Here is an 18,352-nt window from a genome sequence, read left to right as displayed (position 1 = left end):
CTGTTTTAAACTGTTTGAAACTGACACACAGTTGGCTGTCATATAACAGGCAGCATTGGTATGTCAGCATCTACCCCTCTCAGTCCCTAACAGCTCCATGTGACCTGTAGATGGCAATAACCTCTGCCCTCCCTGTGGGTGGGGGAAGAGAGAGAAAAATTCCATATAAAATCACTGTAAAATTGTAATAATTCTTTTGCATTAGTCACATTTCACTGCTTAGGAACTACTGTGTGAGCTTCTGTTCCGGTAGCTGAACAATAAAAAATCTGGCTGATTCACACTATTATGCACACAATAGATATTGATTTAAAATCATATAATCCATCCAGAAGTTATGCAGAAACTGTATTCTTGTGCAATAGCACAGAGCACATCAGATAGCTGAGTCATCCCGTGCATGTTTGATGACCCGTGCAGCTACTCTGCACAAGCAAAGGCCAGCAGGGACTTAGATTTTACTTCATAGTATGTAGCTTCTGGGATCAGATAAAGAAATCTGAAGCTGGTGATAAGTAACTGCTCTGCGGTTATGAACACAAATTAATTGGAAGAATATTTGATGAGTTTGATGCTGGTGACAGATTGAAAGCAGCATTCTGTTGCTTCAGGGTATAAGAGTCAGGTCTGCCCTCATCACAATAGGTTAGGATGAAGCAGATTCCTTCCTTCATTACTTTCTGGTAGTTATTTTGTCCCCAATAGACAAGAGATATTTTGCTTTCTGATTTTATACTTTCTGATGAAACTATGAATGAAACATTGCTGGTGTTTAGCCACAATAAGAACACGATAGGGTCGATATAACCTCAAAATTTTATTGGAGTAATTCAAGGACCTTTGCAATGATGATATTATGAAATACTATGAAATGTTTTATCTTTGACTGCAGCTCAAAGGCAGCAGCATTAATTAGTGCAAACAACATGAAGGGCATTTCTGTCCTTCTTTTCCAATTAGCGACTCTCATTGATGGCAGACTACCTCATTCGAAGTGTGAATCTATTGCCTCAAGGTGCCAGCAGCAGCATTATAGTGCAATAGTAATGACCAAGCATTATATACAGTGGCTCAGTATAAGTCAAATGTAAGTACAAAAGTAACCTAGGTGGTGTTTTTCAGTTGAAATGTGAAGTAGAAAAGAATTGTTTAGTTTCCTTTGTAACTCTTCAGGATCCTGAAAAATATTGTCATCTAATAAAATTAAAACCTGAAAAATATTTTCTACCTGGGATATTCTATCTTGGCTTGAGTGCTTTACCCGGTGGCTTAAAGCACTCCTTTACCACCATGTAACTTCATCCACTGTTTCTTCTTTATGTCACATGTAGTGCATTTAGCAAGTGTTCCAGCAATGCTCGGTGGAGTCATTGTTTACATTGGGGTTGTGCATCACTAGAATTGCCTCCTTAATAGCCCAGTTGTGCTTGAAGTAGAGAAGCAAGTTTGTTGGTACCAAGTGTAGCAGAAACAGTATTCTTGCATATTTTTTGCCAAATATTGGCTTTTGGTGAAGGTTGTTGAAGTAGCTCCTTTTTAGGTATTAAATAATCAATAACCTGTTCAACCACAGTTCCAGAGATTAGCAGCTTCCAAAAGCTTGACAAAATAGTACATAGTTTCACACGGTACACTAGGTTTACTAATACTAAATTCTGTTACAGTAAAAAAGTCAGTTTAGCAAAAAATAAACACCAGTAATTCCACATCACATCTGACTTTATTCCTGGAAAAATCTGCCACTTTAGCTATCTAGCATTGGCACTGTCAGTGACACATAGCTGAATCTTTTTCAGTGCTCTTTCCATTTATCATATAGCCCCAGGATGGATACACTATATAAGTATAGTGTGCCATTGCCAACATTTTGAGCACTGTGAGTACACAGCCCACGTATTCCAATGTACCTTCTAAGCCATACTTGTCAGTGTCTACATACTTATGCTTAAGATATGCATTTTCAGACAAAGCTCCAGTTTTGCAAAGACATCAGCAATGCAGTAGCACAAGTCTGAGTGATGTTTACGTACATAAGAACAAGAATTTGTACATAAAAAAATGTTTGTGTAGCTCATCTCTGTCATAATTTTCCTCCTTTTCGTCAGAAGGAAAATTCTGTTAATATTTTGCAGTTTCAGCTGCTTTTTTTCCAGTGGCCATGTTAGCCGTTAGCCAAAACAGTGGAACATGAAGGGTGTTTCATCCCCAAATACTGCTGCACACTCCCCATTTGGATCAACATGTCAGTTTACATTTGACTCTCCTATTCCATGCTTCAGCGAGCGCTGCTAGGGCTCACAGCATTTTATGTTCAGCTGATGAATACGAAATAAGACTCTCCTCACCTTCCATCCTCGCTGGTTTTTCCTCCCTTCCTGTTTGTCTTTCAGTCTATTGCTCTGCCTTGTTTTGCGTGCTGTTTCTTTAAGGTCTCTTCTCTCCATTTCAGTTCAGTGCACCACTGGTCTCCTCGAGTTACCCTCTTGTGTACACTGGCGCTAACACTCAGGGACTTCCTACAACTTGGCTATTGGATGGACAGCTGACAGAGCGTCACTGAACCAGCCTTCTTGCTTTTGTCTAAAGCATCGGTCACATGGCTGGCTTATAACGACAGCCTCGGCTGTTACGACGTGTGTGAAGTCTGCACTAGGCAGCTCTGTCTCCTGGCAACATCCACCAGCCTGCTTATGCTGTGCTGCACCGTGAGATGAATCACATCTTTGTACCGTCAGCTGCCGTTCTGGCTCCGTGGCTCTCTCTCTATTTCGCTCGAGAACAGCCTAGCTGCTTGACCAGCCCCTCACTTTGTCCTGACCGTGCTGTACTTTCTCCCAGCCTTTGTCCCTCCTCATTTCTCCTAACACATCCCTCCCTATCTCCATCTGGAGCTCCATCTCCTCCTCTTCTCTTCTCCTCATTCTCAGTCCGCGTCACTCTCTCTCTCAGTGAAAGGCCTCCCTTTCTTCTCATGCGTCCTCTTTTACTCAGTCAGTAGAAGGGGATGGCATGCTGAGCTCAATCAAACACAGTCAACAACCATAGTTTAACAAAAACCAACTGCATATGAAAACACAAGCTGCTGCTTTTATTAGTTTCTTCGATTTAAGATATTAGTCGTTTTTATTACTGTAGAGCGCGAAACTGTTACTGAATTCATTTCGGGTAACCAACTTTGCCTTTCTGAAATGCCATTGTCTATATTCAGAGTGGAAAGAGATGGCTTGGTAATGTGCTGGAGTAAAGTTAGTTCATCTCGCTGAAATCTTCTTACTGTAACAAGCTTACATGTTTGCTGTGGTTCCCATTCAGTGCTTTAAAAGGCTTGTCAACACTGGGCCTTCTGACTGCATTAAGAACATTTGTGACACTTGGATCAGCAGTTTTCTTTAATTCTCTTGGAAGCAGTTTCTGCTCATGAGGTACAGGCTGGTTTCACGTGTGTTATGTTACTGTAAACAGGAGTGCTGAGCCATGGTGTGTCAGCAATGCATTTGTAATGCTGGTAAAAGTTAACTCCTTGGGAAAAAACAAAACAAAACTGACAAATGTGGAGTCTCACAATAGCGCTGTCCTGTTGGTGTACAATATATGTTTCATCAACAATAAATTCCTCTTCACACTTCTCGTCTTTCTGTCTCACTTGTCCTACCCGCCTCTTTGCTCTTCTTGCTCGTGAACTCCCTCCCCCTCTAAAGCTATTCAAATGGCACACTGCGGGATTATCCCTCAGCCTCTGAGACACGCTGGTTTGGTCAGACTTATCGTCCTCTCTGGGTTTACTTCGGCCACAGAGGTCAAAGCTGCAGAAATAAAATTTGCAACATATCGTTTATTGTTTTAAGAGCTGATGTAAAGGACATATTTGGACTACAGTTTAAGGAGTTTGCTGTTTTAAGGAGCTGCGCTGTGTTTTCAAATTTGGATATTGGTTTTCTTTTTTCTTTTGCAGTGATGGAGTCAAACATGGTACGTGAATATGCAGAAGGCTGGATTGTAGCACTCAGTTATGTCCTTTTTTTGTCCACAATCAAAACAGGTTTCAAAAACATTAAGATTACAAAACGGATTGCTTTGTCAGCGGGTTTTTTTGTTGTTTTTTTCAGTGTGTGGGTTGTTTGTGATTTTCAATTTGCAAGACACATTCAAATGGATTTGCACAAAACAGCTATTATTGTTGTAATATTTCTTTGTGTGTGTTGCTATGCTTTGGGTGTTAAGTTATTATACAAGCCTTCATTTAGCACCATCTGTACCAAGCTTACCATGATGCTACAGTTTAGTTTTTTTCTGTAACATTCCTCCCAGTTAAATCACAAGGGAATGAGAGGTGTGTTCACAGCCACTCAGGTGGATTAACCTCAATAACTGGAGTATAAGCCCCTCTGTCTCTTGGGACACAGAGCACTCTCACAGTGGACCAAAACTGTGAATTTTCTGTCATGTATTCTCTTTGTGCTGCTGGACCTTCTAAGTTTACGCTGATGACGTTTGAGTTCTTGGGCATAAAATGTTCACCAATATCATTTTATTACTTTCTTTATGTGTTTTGTTTAATAATTAAACTCACTTCAAAGTTCTTGCCTGTCATAAATACTAAAAACAATGCCTCAGACATTTTTGACTACAGCGACGCTCCTGGATGTCTGAAGGAATTTGTGAACGTGCTTGTGGAATTACCTCTAATACTTTCTAATCATTAACATTGTGTAATATTGAATTAGTGTTCCATGTTTGGCTATGAGGTGGGACACTGGTATTGTGCCAGAGCTTAACTGGCTTTGATGTCACTAGGTATTGTAGTCACTGATGCCAAAGCTTATTGGGTGACTTGGCTGTGGGACAGAGTGCTGGACCAATGGCCTTTCTTGGCTGCTAGGATTAAGAACTGCTACTTTAGGGCTACTTAAATTTTGAGCTGCATGAGGTTGTCTTGCATCATAAAGTTGACTGTTTACAGTGTATGGATTTAACTTCATTAAACATAAATGCACGTTTGCATGTTGATTTAGAAAGTGAAGTCTGCCCTTTTGCTCTTCTTGTGTTCATATACAGTGCTATGGAAAAGGAATTTCCCTCTCACACGATTCAAATCATCAAAAAATGTTAGTAACAGACAGAGGTAACTTGAGTAAATACAAAATGCAGTTTTTAAATAATAATTCAATTTATCAACTCTGTCCAAACCTAACTTACCCTGTGTGAAAAAGTAACTGGCTGTCTCACCCTTGACAACAAGAATTGCAGTCAAGCATTTGCAATACCTTGCAAGTCTTTCACGTTGGTGTGGAGGAATTTTGACTCACTTTGCAGGATGTTGTAATTCAGCCATGCTGAAACGTTTTTGTGCATGAATGACCTGTTTACGTCATGCTATAGTATCTCAATCAGGTTTAAAATCTAGAATTTGACTAGGTCCCTTCAAAACCGTCATGTTGTTATTTCTCTGAGCCATTCAGAGGTGGAATTGTTGGTGTGTTTCGGATCATTGTCCTGCAGCATAACCTGAGTGTGCTTGAGCTTCACGACATGAAGTGACAGCTGGACATTGTCCTTCTGGATTTTTAGGTAGAAAACAGAATCGTTGATTCCATCAATTACAATAAGTCGGTCAGCTCTCGAAGCAGCAAAGCAGCCCCAGACCATCACAGTTCCACCACCATGTTTGACTGTTGTTATGGTGCTCTTTTAATGAAATGCTGTGTTGGGCTCTTTTGTGACCTCCTAGATGAGTCGTCAATGTTCTTTTGGAGTAATTTTGGTAGGCTGACCAATCCTAGGAAGATTCAGTTCTGTTTTAAGTTTTCTCTCTTTGTGGATAATGGCTTTCATCCTGGTTCACTTGATTCACAAAGACGTAAAAATGTCTTTATAACTCTTTCCAGACTGATAGATGTCAGTGACTCAGCTGTTTGAGATCTTGGTCTGATGTGCTGCTTTTTGAGACCTTTTAGCCTACTTAACTTTGTCAGACAGGTTCTATTTAAGTAATTTCTTGATTCAACAAGTCTAATAGTAATCAGATCGAGATGTGGAACTAAAAAAGTACACATAGGTCCAGGTAGGTTTGTATACCTTTTTCCCCGTAATCAGTGAAATTGTTCTTATGCATCCAGATTATCTTTGTCTAATATTAAAATTTGTCTGATCTAAAACATAAAAGTGTGAAAAATATGGAAAAAAAACTAACAAACAAGGAAGTGAACAAATGCCTTTTCACAGCACTGTATGCATGCATGCATAGCATGAAGATGGTTCGCTGAAAAGGACTAAAATGATTACATGTCAATTCTAAACTTGGAATTTAGCACATTTTTAAAAAGTTAAAAGTGTCAAGCCTTAGTTGAGCATTAAATGTGCTGATATCTGGAATTTGTTATCTAACAGTGAAGCTACCTCTTACCTAGCTGTTCTCAGTTAGGCCAACCCTCCCATTTACCATAAGCTAATGACAGTTAAGCTAAGGGCATGAGGTAATGGTTCATGTGCGGACATCAGAATATAATCAGTATTCTCACATGTCAACGAAAGTGCTCACAATTTCCAAACATAAAGAAAGGGGATCTTGTCAGAGATTGAGTTCCTTGTTTGTGACAAGGACAGAGGGGTAATTGGAGTCTTTTCGTTGTCATGGACAGCATTCAGTTATGCTGGGTGTGGCTGGCATCTATTGTAAAATACTAAAAGTCCTTGTATTTGTTGGGCAAGTGGTGAGCGTGGCTGACATATTTTCTCTGTGTCACATGGACTGACAGAAATGGAAGCTGTCCTCAGTTTTGAGAAGTGGGTTACTGTGGGTGTTCCCCTGCTGATCACACTTTTCACAGAAAGTACTGCAAGCTGTACAATATCACATAACATACTGCATATATGGGAAAATCGCTGGTGGAACTTTACACTCCTGTCTCATATTCCTCTACGGCACAGGTGTCGAACTCCAGGCCTCGAGGGCCGGTGTCCTGCAGGTTTTAGATGTGTCTTTGATCTAACACAGCTGATTTAAATGGCTAAATTACCTCTTCAACATGACTTAAAGTTCTCCAGAAGCCTAACTAATCATTTGATTCAGGTGTGTTAAAACAGGGTGAGATCTAAAACCTGCAGGACACCGGCCCTCGATGCCTGGAGTTCGACACCCCTGCTCTAAGGCATCTGTTTTCCCAACCAGTTTAAGTCATTAGCTGTAATAAAGCTGATTCATACTCAAAATGACAATCATGCTAATGTAATATTTTTCTTTCTTCAATATCTTTATTATGAGGGTGGTAAGTCAAGTCTTTGCATTTTTTACCATTCGTCTTCTACGTTTTGGCAAACACACTTTGCATGTCAATGCATTAAAAGCTTTGTGTGTCTTATTTCACAAAGTTTATCCCCTATTTTAAGGAATACAAGCGGCACTGACTGAACAAACTTATTGGTGGTAGTGCTTAGGCAGTACTTTTTTTTTCTTGGCCTTGGATGGGAAAACATGAAGTATAATGTCATGTCTATCTTGAACCACTGCACAGGTTTAACAACATTCAGTAGTTCTGTAAGTATTTAAATTCATAAAACAACAACAAAAAAAAGCTCAGTATTCCTGTGTATATATATGTGCAGTTGTGAAATGTGTCACTCACTCAGAAAGAAGACATTGCACCTTTTTTTCCCCTGGAACTGTTCGCTGCATCTGAAAGGCTCAAGTTGTCTTCAATCCAGTCTGTGACAGTAAAATTGCTAACTCCTAGAATAGCTCTGTTGTTTTGCAACCAGCAGAGAGTGCACTCTTGATAATAGTCAATGAATGAAAGCCTTGACTGCAGAAGAGCCTCAAAGACTGGCGTAAGCCTGGTGATAGTAACCAAGGGGTTTGATGAATACAGCTTGGCTAAATCAGTTATCTGTCGTCTGTAGAAACACTGACTGAACTGGCAGCAGACTCAGTCACGCAGGGTGCAAATGTGTTGTTGAACTCCCTGATAATGTGTTCATGTCCAGACTTTCTGTGAAAAAAAAAGTTACTACTGACAATCCTTTCCTTGTATGACTTGATCTTGTGGTTTGAAGCCTATTATTCCTCTCACAGGGAAAATTACGTTGTTTATGTTGTTAATATAGAAAGTGAGGTCAGGCCAGTTCAAGTCGAGCCAAATACAGAAAGCTGTTTTTTATGACTCATTCCAAGGATGAAGGTTGTTGCAGGAATTAATTTGTTCTTGACAGCAGATGGAGGTTGAAGGATGAAGCATGAAGGGCTAGGCTACTGTTTGAACATAATACTCCTTGTGATGCAGCCAGCTGCAGAGCGCTGAGTCAGTTTATTCTCTGAAATGGCCACAACTCATCCTTCATCTGCTCTGACCTATAGTTAGCATACCTAACCATCCAACCCGATATCACAATAAAGCGTGTATCACGTGTACCACCATGTCCAATTCATGCTTTGCCTCTCTCAGGTTGGACTGTGCAGACTAAGAATCAATTAATCACACCCTTCCTTAATAATAATTTACAAAACTCTTTATCATTTTAATTAAAAGTGTTAGTAGTGTTAAAAGTTGTGTTTTGCTCTGTTGGGCCACATACAGAATTAGATAATAATTAAATCCACTGTAATTATAAAGACCCAAGAAACCGTGGCAGGGGAGGCTATAAATTTCATTGTCATACCGGCTGTTGCAGCGCTATGAAGAGCTCTCTGTCAAAGGAAAGACATTAGTCATGAGGACAAAATAGATTAGGTTTCAAACAGAGTTCAATACCAATATAATGGCAAGCAGTTTCTTCTGCTTGCACCTCTGTGGTAGGGTATTGAGTGAATGTCAAACAAATAAATATCAATCACCTTAAATACTTGAGGAACTGTGTTATGTACACCTTACTATGCAATCAGCAATCAAACAACTTAATTAAAGAATGCATTCAGATGTATAAATAGGAGTGTTGATCTTGTTTCCATTCTATTTTAGGGAGTTAATTACATGATTCTATAGTTACACACAAGGTGCATTTCCAGGCAGCTAAACTGTGTAACTATGTGTAGTGTGTATGTGTGACAGCTAATTCTCAGATTTAATGTGTCAAAGGAATGGGGGTTTTCACTGTGGAAGAATCGAGGTGTGTGACGCTCCACTCACTGTGATGTCTTTTCTAGGACACACCAATCTAAGAACCCCCTTCTCATTCCTCAGGGCACAGTGCTGCATGCATGGCGGAGAAGACTATTTTTACCTCATTATTATAAACATCTCAGATAGACACCCTACCTTGAAAGATTCTTTTGAGTTACCAGGAAAATAAATTGTCATAGTTTTGTTACACTAAGTCCAGCTCGGCCATGTTTTTAACTAAAGTTTTTGCTTTCTTGTGGTGTCGCTGTCTCTCATTATTGTTGTTCTCTTTTGCCTTCTTCAGTGCATGAGGAACCCAGCTCTTCTGCAGAGGACAGGTTTAGTCATTAGAGTGCTTCGCTTCATCCAGGAAAATGTCTGGCTCCTACGATGAATGTGCAGGTGGTGACGACACCATGGACAGCTTCTGGGAGGTAAAGCCACCGTCATATCTGTTCTCATGGATTTTCAAATTGTACCAAAACCTCTCACCCTCCATTTCTATTGATTTGGCTTCTGAAATCAAGCAATGCTATCAGTGAAATCATGAAACTGTTCTTAGAAGTAAATGCGTCACACACATCTTAATGAGGCTGTTTGATATCCATCCCCATTGAGTTTCTAGCCAGAGGGCCACTTGTGCTGTCCATTTTAAAGAAGGGTTTGATGCTTTTTGCTTTAGTGCCAAAAGTTAAATTAGACTCTCTTATATCTACCCATTATATACGCTTCATCATCTTCGTATAGTGGAAAAATACTGATGACTTCAGTATGGACTTCAAACCCTGCAAAAGAGGGGTCATTTTGAGCAGTAGTTTGATGACTGCTTCAAAACGCCTTCGTCTAATATGATGGAAGTACAGCAGTCAGAGCGCTCAAAGTACTCAAAATAAATAAGCAAATTTATTACACACAAATTATGAAGTATGAGGAAAAGTAAGGCAGGTTTGTTTATGAACCTTTCACCAGCAAGGGAATTCAAACTGGCATGCTTAAGGCAAAACGTAATGCATTAAGACAAGCTGTAAACCAGAGAGCAAAGTAATATAGGAGGCTAATTTGCATTTTAGCACGGTGTGTTTCTTTTGCTCCAAAGGGCATCATAAAAGTTTCCTCTTTATGAACAGAAAAACATTTTTAAATAGCATTATCATAAAATCAAATTTTAATACTGAGGATAAAGTCAGTAGATAAATGTTAAGGACATTAGCATATTTCCTTGTGGCCAGTTTCATAATAACTTTTTCTTTGCTGAAAATCTAAGAGTTTAATATAAATCTGGTAGAGACACTTCCTCAGCATTTTTTGTTTTGTTATTTCTCTATAATAGTGAATGCACTGTTAATCAAATTTGCTTTAGATCATACAAACTGTGTTAAGGGTTACAGTTAGCCAAGTAGTAATTTTGTCCCCTGGTGGAAACACAACTGTGTGTGTGTGTGTGTGTGTGTGTGTGTGTGTGTGTGTGTGTGTGTGTGTTTGCACTTTAACCCCCCCTACTTAGTGATAATGAATTCCCTCAGTACAGAGTCTTCTTTGTGTTGTGGCTCTTAGCCACAGAGACTCAGACAAAGAGCCTCAGTCATCAGCCTCTCTGAGGCAGCCTTTCACCACATGCACCTGCCTATATCGTCTCAATACTAGCAGCACAGCTAGAGTCAGTTTATGGTTTATCAATGCTATAAAAAATGCTGTATCCTCATGTTTTGTCATCAGGAAGGCTTGTGTTTTATCCACACAGAATGGTTTTGCGGCTCAAACAGAGGGGCTCAGGTGTGTTTTCATGTGTACAACCAGTACACCAACGTGTTGTTGTTGGTGTGACTTGGCAAACTGTCACATAGGACAAAACTCATACCGTTAAACACCTGTCTCATGGCCTCCCTGCAGCTACCATCTCAAACAGTAACCAAACATGCGTGCTCACGTCAGGACCAATCAGAGTGCAGCTTTACAGCCAGCGAGCATATCAGAGACGCACTCCATGATCTGTGTTTGTATTATGCTGTATATGACTATGTATTTATACCTATTCCACACACAGTCTGTCATATTTCTGTCTTTACTTTGTCATCTATCCCTGAGTATCTGACTGCATTACGCCTCTCAAGAGGATTAAAGCAGCTACCCACACACATACACTCACTAAAACACATTCATCCACACACACAAACTCAAGCCCGTGTCATTGCATAACTACACATGCACAGGCACTGGTAAACCCCTCTCCCTTCATCATGCACCATGAGCACACCCCCCTGCAGGCACAAAAGAGGCGGAGCCGCTCAGCCTGGCACTGCTTTTTTAAGGTAGTCCAAGTTAAGGGGGTGGGATGTAAAAGAAAATGCAATAAAATAAACATCGAGGTAGCATAACAGCTTTGATATTTTTAATTAAATAATGAAGTTGGCCGGAGCTTTCTGCTTGGATGGAGTAGCATATTGTATAATGCAATAAATGAAACATACACTCAATTGTCAGTTTATTAGTGAAACTGTGTATTAAAGCATGTTTTCTTTTGAAGACTTTTTATCAACTCTCCAGATTAAAGGGCATCCCTAAATGCTGTTTGGATTTGCTGTAGTTTCTGTAATGCTGCTGACACATTTTGATGTATGTTGTGTTGAATGTGTAAACAGTACATAAAAGATGGATGTAGCTACTATGTCAACACTGATTGGTTGTACAAGCTAGAAGCGATCATCTATGGATAACAGGGTGTTACAGTGGTCAGGTTCAACAATGTGAATTAGTGCTATTTATACTAGCTGCCAGTTGTGAAATTATACAAACATAATAAGCTTTAATACAATTTAACCTGGCAAATATTACAAAATATTACAAAATTATGCACAGTTGACATAAAGACAATGTAATAGCATTTATTTCTGCTGTAAAGTTGGGCACTTTACCTTTGAGTCCATTAGGATTTACATACTTTTTGGAGCTAGCTTACAGTGGCCATTTGAGGGACTGCATTTGCAACTCCTTTGCACCCCGAATGCTGCTGCTTGGTTTGGGTATTCAGTCATACTGCAGTCTCTCAAACTCTTTGTATTTTTCAGTAAATTTACAAGAGAGATATCAAACTGTCTTCACTTCAGTTATTCTCAGGGGGAAAAATGTCCGAGCTCTGTATATTTCTATGGTTGTTATATATGTACTGCATATTGGTTACAAGTCCTTTCATTTGTTGCTCTCTGTCCTCAGGTGGGGAACTACAAACGTGCTGTCAAGAGATTCGATGACGGCCATCGGCTCTGCAATGACCTTATGGGTTGCTTGCAGGAACGTGCCAAGATAGAGAAAGCCTATGGTGATCAGCTAACTGCCTGGTCCAAGAGATGGAGACAGCTCATTGAGAAAGGTCAGCTTTTGTTAAAGTGTCAACAAGATAAGAAGGTGCAAATGTACCGTGATCAATGTGTTTTTCACTATTCCACTGAGTAATATTACCCTGAAATTTTACTTGGAATCACAAAAAAATCCAACTCGCAGGTCCACAGTATGGCTCTGTGGAAAGGGCATGGCTGGCTGTGATGACAGAGGCGGAGAGAGTGAGTGAGCTGCACCAAGAGGTGAAGAACAACCTCGTTAACGAAGATGTTGAAAAAGTGAAGAACTGGCAGAAAGAAGCGTATCATAAGCAAATGATTGGAGGCTTCAAAGAGGCCAAGGAGGCAGAGGAAGGGTTCAAGAAGGCTCAGAAACCATGGGCCAAAAAGCTCAAGGAGGTGAGGAAGATGAGGGCAAATTATTTTTCTGTAAGGTTACAGGACCGTCTGCCCATCCATCACACTTTTATTAAACTTTAAATGGTAATCATAATGGGGATAGCAATACGGAAGCAAGACATTGCTAGCCATTGAAGCAGGATTTTATGACCATTTGCTATTGACTAAGTTATTATTTAACCCCTTTTCTATAAAATGGAACAGGATTACAGAAAGTAATAAATATATTCACAAAATATACATGACGATGATAAAAGATGAGTGAAAGAGATCACTTTAATCTAAAATAGCCTTAGCTATTAGTTTCAGCAGCTGACATTGGAACATTATTATTCTAGTAGTTTGAATAAAGTTTTTTTTAAAATCAGTGAAAAGGCTCAAATAGCAGATAGAGCAAGTTAATAAATGCTGAACGCAGTAGAGCATTAGCGAGTTAAGGGCCAGATATTACCTTCAGAAATAGGTGGAGGCTAAAATGATCAAAGAGAGTGAATGCTGGACTTTTATCCACTGGTTAGCCAGACGCTGGTTGAAAGGTGTTAATGTGTTGTTGTGGTCACGGTAACCAAACGATATCTGTGAAGACCATGTCCTAGAGTTGCTTTATTAAATGGTGGCACACGACATATATATGGTAGTTATATTAGCACATTTCTTTCTTTAAATCTTCAACTACTGTGCATGACTTTCATTCCCATGCAGCATTTCAAGTAACCTCCTGGAACTGAGGGAAAAAACGTATCTTTTGGTTTAACCTTTCTATGATTTGTGTGTCCACTACAGAGGACATAAATGAATAGGCTGGGTCTCAGGAGGATAAACATTATGTGAGTTAATTAACTATGCGTCACTGGATGAAGTCTTGATTTCCTGCTTAGGGAGAAACTTTGTATACTGATATCAGTTCCTGGCACAAGTACCAGACCAACAACCTAAGGCGAGCTCCTAATCAATGAAGAAGAGCAAATAGTGGTCGTGCGTTCATGCTGGAGAAAATTGCACATATCATTCACTACTGATTTGAAGTGTCCTAAATAGAAGAATTAACCAAATACATTAAATTAGTTACCTATTTTATTTTATACTGTATAGTTTCTATTCTTGTGTTCCTTTAATCAAACCATCAGATCATGTTCTGTATCTGTGATACTAGCAATGTCCGTGTTTGAATCTACAGATGGAGGCAGCTAAGAAAACATACCACATGGCCTGCAAGGAGGAGAAGCTGGCTGCAGCCCGAGAGGCCAATGGCAAGACTGAAGCTTCTGTCACACCAGACCAGCAGAAGAAACTCCACGAGAAAGTGGACAAATGCAAACAGGATACGCAGAAGGTAATAACCTTAAAGTGGGCCTGTTGTGCTTTTCCTGATTTTTCTGACCAAAGGTTTCCAGTAATTAGGTCAACGAGTGTGCAAGTAATCCCTATGAGCCAGGCTTCAAACTGCTGTTTTAGACAGTTCGCTTCTATTCTTGGATCTGTCTGATGTCAAAAAGAGGGGAGTTCTGGCTCTGTGAGCAGCCCCATGCTACTGCTGTTCAAATGTTCTCTTTGCAAGGGGCAGTCTATCAGAAGGAAGTTACAGACAGGGCTGCTCCAAGGCCCAATATGAGATTATTCTCCACTGTTTATTGTCTGTAGATGACTCACCGTGTTTTCTTGTTTCTGTTCCAGGCTAAAGAAAAGTATGAGAAGTCTCTGGAGGAGCTAAGCAAGTGCACTCCTCAGTACATGGAGTGCATGGAGCAGGTGTTTGACCAATGCCAGCAGCATGAAGTCAAAAGGCTGACCTTCCTTAAGGAAGCCTTGCTGGATATCAAACGCCATCTTAACCTCACTGAGAACCAAAGGTTAGTCAGAATGAAGGTTGGGTTGCACATTAAGCACCTGTGCAGTTTGGCAGGAAATGTATACCATTGTATAGACTATCATTCTGTGTGGGCACATGTGAAGTAGGCTTAGAATATAGTTACTTAATTGTACTTTTAATCAAAAGTAGTCACACTGAATACAAATTAAAATTCGATTAGTCTGATTCGTCTTGTGTCACATTTGACACAGTTCACTGCAGTCTGATTAATTTCAACAGACACCCAAACCAGGCATGTGTTTCTCATTAGTTTTGAGACTCTCGGTGCTAATTAACCGATGATTCAGTCAGTGGCATTTCTGACAAACTGAATTTAGTCCAGAGTGAATGCTTGTCATATTCTAGATTTTCTTTTTTGTTGTTCTGCATTTAGCAAACAAAGCCACGAGCCACGGAAAAGTGATTTTCAGGTTTAATCGTTCACCTTTGATTTGATTTATTCTAACATTTTCACTCCTTTCCCAGCTGTAAAGCCGACTCCAGCTGTCGTTGGGTGAGAGACAGAGTACGCCCTACAGTCTATCACTGAGCAGTGTCTATTTAATTAAAATAAACCCAACTATTTCAGTGCTATAATGCTAAAAACAAAATCCCTCTCCAACTAAAGCAAGCTATTAGGAACTTTTTTACTTAAAAAAAAATATTGCCATGTAATAGATATCATGACCATTACTTTGCAATGAAGTCATTCATTCAATTCCACTTGTTCTTATGAAAAAATGCCACACTGCACTGTTTTTACTTGCAATTTCCAGTAAGAACAACACAAAAAGTGTCATCAGTCTTGACAGTTAACAATAAGAAGAGGAGAAAGGAGCCAGGAAATGCTTGTGGATGAAGACAGCTTCCAAGAGACTTGTGGTTGTGTTCTCAGTGCTTCTCTCTAAATGCGTTTAATCGACTAGAAGAGGTCAAAAGTGACAACTCAAATTCAATATGAGCCCATGAGTTTCTCCAAACACTTTCAAATAGCAAGTTAAAGTCACTTTAAGGACAATGGGAAGCATTAGTTTCTCTGCAGGTGCGCTGTAAACCCTTTGCTCTGATTACAAGCCAGCAGTCGACCCTGATGGTGACAGAAGTGACAATTTGCCACTTCAGTCAACTCAGCAATCTGTAAACATTCAGTCTTCTCCATCTAACTGCTCAGATGGATACAGTCATGTTGGATGCAGCTGTACAGTGGCCAGCAGATACTTACACGTGTGAAGATGAAATGAACTGGAATTAAGAAGAGGAGTCAATCCTAATTACTGAAATCAGAAAGCAATAGTTAGAAATAAAACATAAGCTTACCTCAGATAGCTGATGAGGATAGCACAGAGGAAGAGTGGCTGTGCATGCACTCTCTGATCACCTTTACTATTATGGGTGATGTTTTGAGTTATGTTTGGTACATTGTCCTCTTTGTGTTAGGTTATGTTAGGGTCCAAGACCGGTCATGTCATAAGATAAGATAATATAGCCTTTATTAGTGAATTCTGACATAAACACAACGGTAGCCTACAAGTGAAAAGATTTATTTTAAAATTAAGACATCTACAATTTTTTTAACAGTAGGTTGAAATTGCTGATGTTAATAACCTATCATAATCTATAGGGTGTCATTTTAGCTGAGCGGGAAAGCAGGTGACCACGTGCCACATGGCTGGAGTGCAGTAGCCCTGGTTCGAGGCCTTTTCCTGCATGCCTTCTCCCTCTCTCTCCCCCTGCTTCCCTGTGTTTCTTCACTACTATGCATTAAAGACAAAAATGCCCAAAAAGATAGTAATAATATTATAAACTATGCATGTCTTCACAATAGTTTTGTTATCCACAGGTGTTAAAATAGGACCCCAGACATACTGGTTTAGCCTGTAATTAGAGGAAGAAAACTGCAGGATCATTGTTCTCTTTTTAATCCATTACACAATGCCATGGTTTGGGTAAACAGTGGCAACATAAATACCAACATCGTGGTACAAAACAGGGCCATTCAGAGTAAATATGTCCACTGTTGAGAACCCCGGCTTTACCAGAAAATTCAGGGAGACACTTTAGTCCTGTCGTCACCCAACACTAGATCTCTTTCAACCTAGAATTTGAACTACACTGGTGATTCTGTTGCCAAATTGGCAGAACCCACAGGTCCCTTCTGGCACTTTTATTGTCACTATTTGTTTCATTTTCCTCTCTTCAGCTATGCCACAATATACAGAGAACTGGAGCGCACGATCTTGGCTGCAAACACGCAGGAGGATCTCAAGTGGTTCAGCAACAACCACGGCCCAGGAATGCACATGAACTGGCCCATATTTGAGGTGCAATGCCAAGCCATCACCAAAAAAACGTGTACGACACCTCTCCCCTTTATTTTCTACATTACTTTATGTGCTTCTCTTCTCTCTCCTCACCAGGAGTACAACCCAGACCAGGCTTCAGCTCCTCCAAAGAAAAAGAAACCAGACGGAGCCCCACCCACTCCTAGCACTGACCATGTGGCTCCACCTGGTGACCGTAGCAGGTTAGTTCAAGAGATCTGCTAGTGTATTTTACGGTCACATATTTTTGAGTCAAATCTAGCAATAAAATTACAAGATGACTAATAATTATTTTTATTCAGTTTAATTTTATTTTAAATGTTTATGTTTTGTGAACAAATCTCATTGGGGAAGCTAAAACCAGCCTGTTTCAAGATTTTTACATTTTTAGACTTCATAATCTTCCACTATAACACATATTAATTTTAATCTCACATGTTGATAAAGTATGTGTTTCAGTTTTCAGCCTAAAGTACCACAAAGATGTTTTGTGTACCTGTGGTTTAAGAGTCTGTCACTTTAAATCGTCCCACCTGAGCCTTTCAGGAAGAAGACTGTGTTTAAACTGTTTATACTGAAGTCCAAATTTAATTATACACAATATATTGTCACAGCGTTACTACAAAGTAAAGCCAGCAAAACTCTTTCATAGCGCATGCCATCATGGAGCTACAAGTGTCAGGTGTCATGTTTTAGCTTCTCTAGACTCCCCTGATGCATGTTCCCAGTGTTTTCTGTGAATGCACAATAACTCTTTTCATAACACCTTTCCTTAACACCAGAATAGTTTTTAGACAGTCACGAAGGTCTGTGGCAAGCAGCTCATTTCTGACACTGGCTAGCAGAATTAGTTTGTTAATGGTTTTGACCTGTTCAAAACCTTTAAATTTCAGTCTTTTGTTTTGGAAGCATCCTAATGTCAGCCTCCCTTTTCTCTCTCTTCCAGTGTGAGCAGCTATGAGAAGAACCAAGCTTATTCGACTGAGTGGTCTGATGATGAGCAGCCCGCTACATACTCAGGCAATGAGAACGGTGGGAACGGCAATTCATTTGAAGATGATTCCAGCACTGGGAGAGGGGTAAGGGTGCGTGCTCTCTATGACTACGAAGGCCAGGAGCAGGATGAGCTCTCCTTTAAAGCAGGTACATGTGCATGACCGGGTGACATAGTTTGGGGATTTTGTCAATAATCATGCCATTCAGCTCAAGTGTACCAATAACTACAACAAAAATGCAGTTAAATTTTTATTTTATGTTATTGAGGCTGTAGATTTCAGATAAGATGACAAGCTGTAGCTTGATGCAGGTGTTCAAAAGCAGCTTGACTTAATATGTATTTTCAAGTTCCTTCCTCTG

At 39.9% G+C, this 18,352-nt stretch overlaps 1 protein-coding gene across 2 annotated transcripts in view; it reads left to right on the top strand.

The window, feature by feature from the left end:
• pacsin1a (protein kinase C and casein kinase substrate in neurons 1a) overlaps positions 1-18,352 on the top strand; it is a 34,033-nt gene that overhangs the window by 11,194 nt on the left and 4,487 nt on the right. Inside the window, exons 1-9 of one of the 2 annotated variants that reach the window (XM_004546258.2) lie at positions 3,734-3,969; positions 9,397-9,526; positions 12,303-12,459; positions 12,591-12,826; positions 14,004-14,159; positions 14,501-14,676; positions 16,876-16,996; positions 17,093-17,199; positions 17,943-18,139. In XM_004546258.2, the coding sequence (XP_004546315.1) occupies positions 9,467-9,526; positions 12,303-12,459; positions 12,591-12,826; positions 14,004-14,159; positions 14,501-14,676; positions 16,876-16,996; positions 17,093-17,199; positions 17,943-18,139 (1,210 nt within the window). In that variant the 5' untranslated portion in view covers positions 3,734-3,969; positions 9,397-9,466. Of the gene's footprint in view, positions 1-3,733; positions 3,970-9,396; positions 9,527-12,302; positions 12,460-12,590; positions 12,827-14,003; positions 14,160-14,500; positions 14,677-16,875; positions 16,997-17,092; positions 17,200-17,942; positions 18,140-18,352 lie in introns of those variants that run through there. The other variant, XM_004546259.4, reaches the window with a different exon arrangement.

This window comes from Maylandia zebra, linkage group LG20 (genome assembly GCF_041146795.1).
Source record: "Maylandia zebra isolate NMK-2024a linkage group LG20, Mzebra_GT3a, whole genome shotgun sequence".
Lineage (NCBI taxonomy): Eukaryota > Metazoa > Chordata > Actinopteri > Cichliformes > Cichlidae > Maylandia > Maylandia zebra.
The sequence above is the reverse complement of the archived record's forward strand: the minus strand, read 5'-3'. Positions and strand labels throughout refer to the sequence as shown.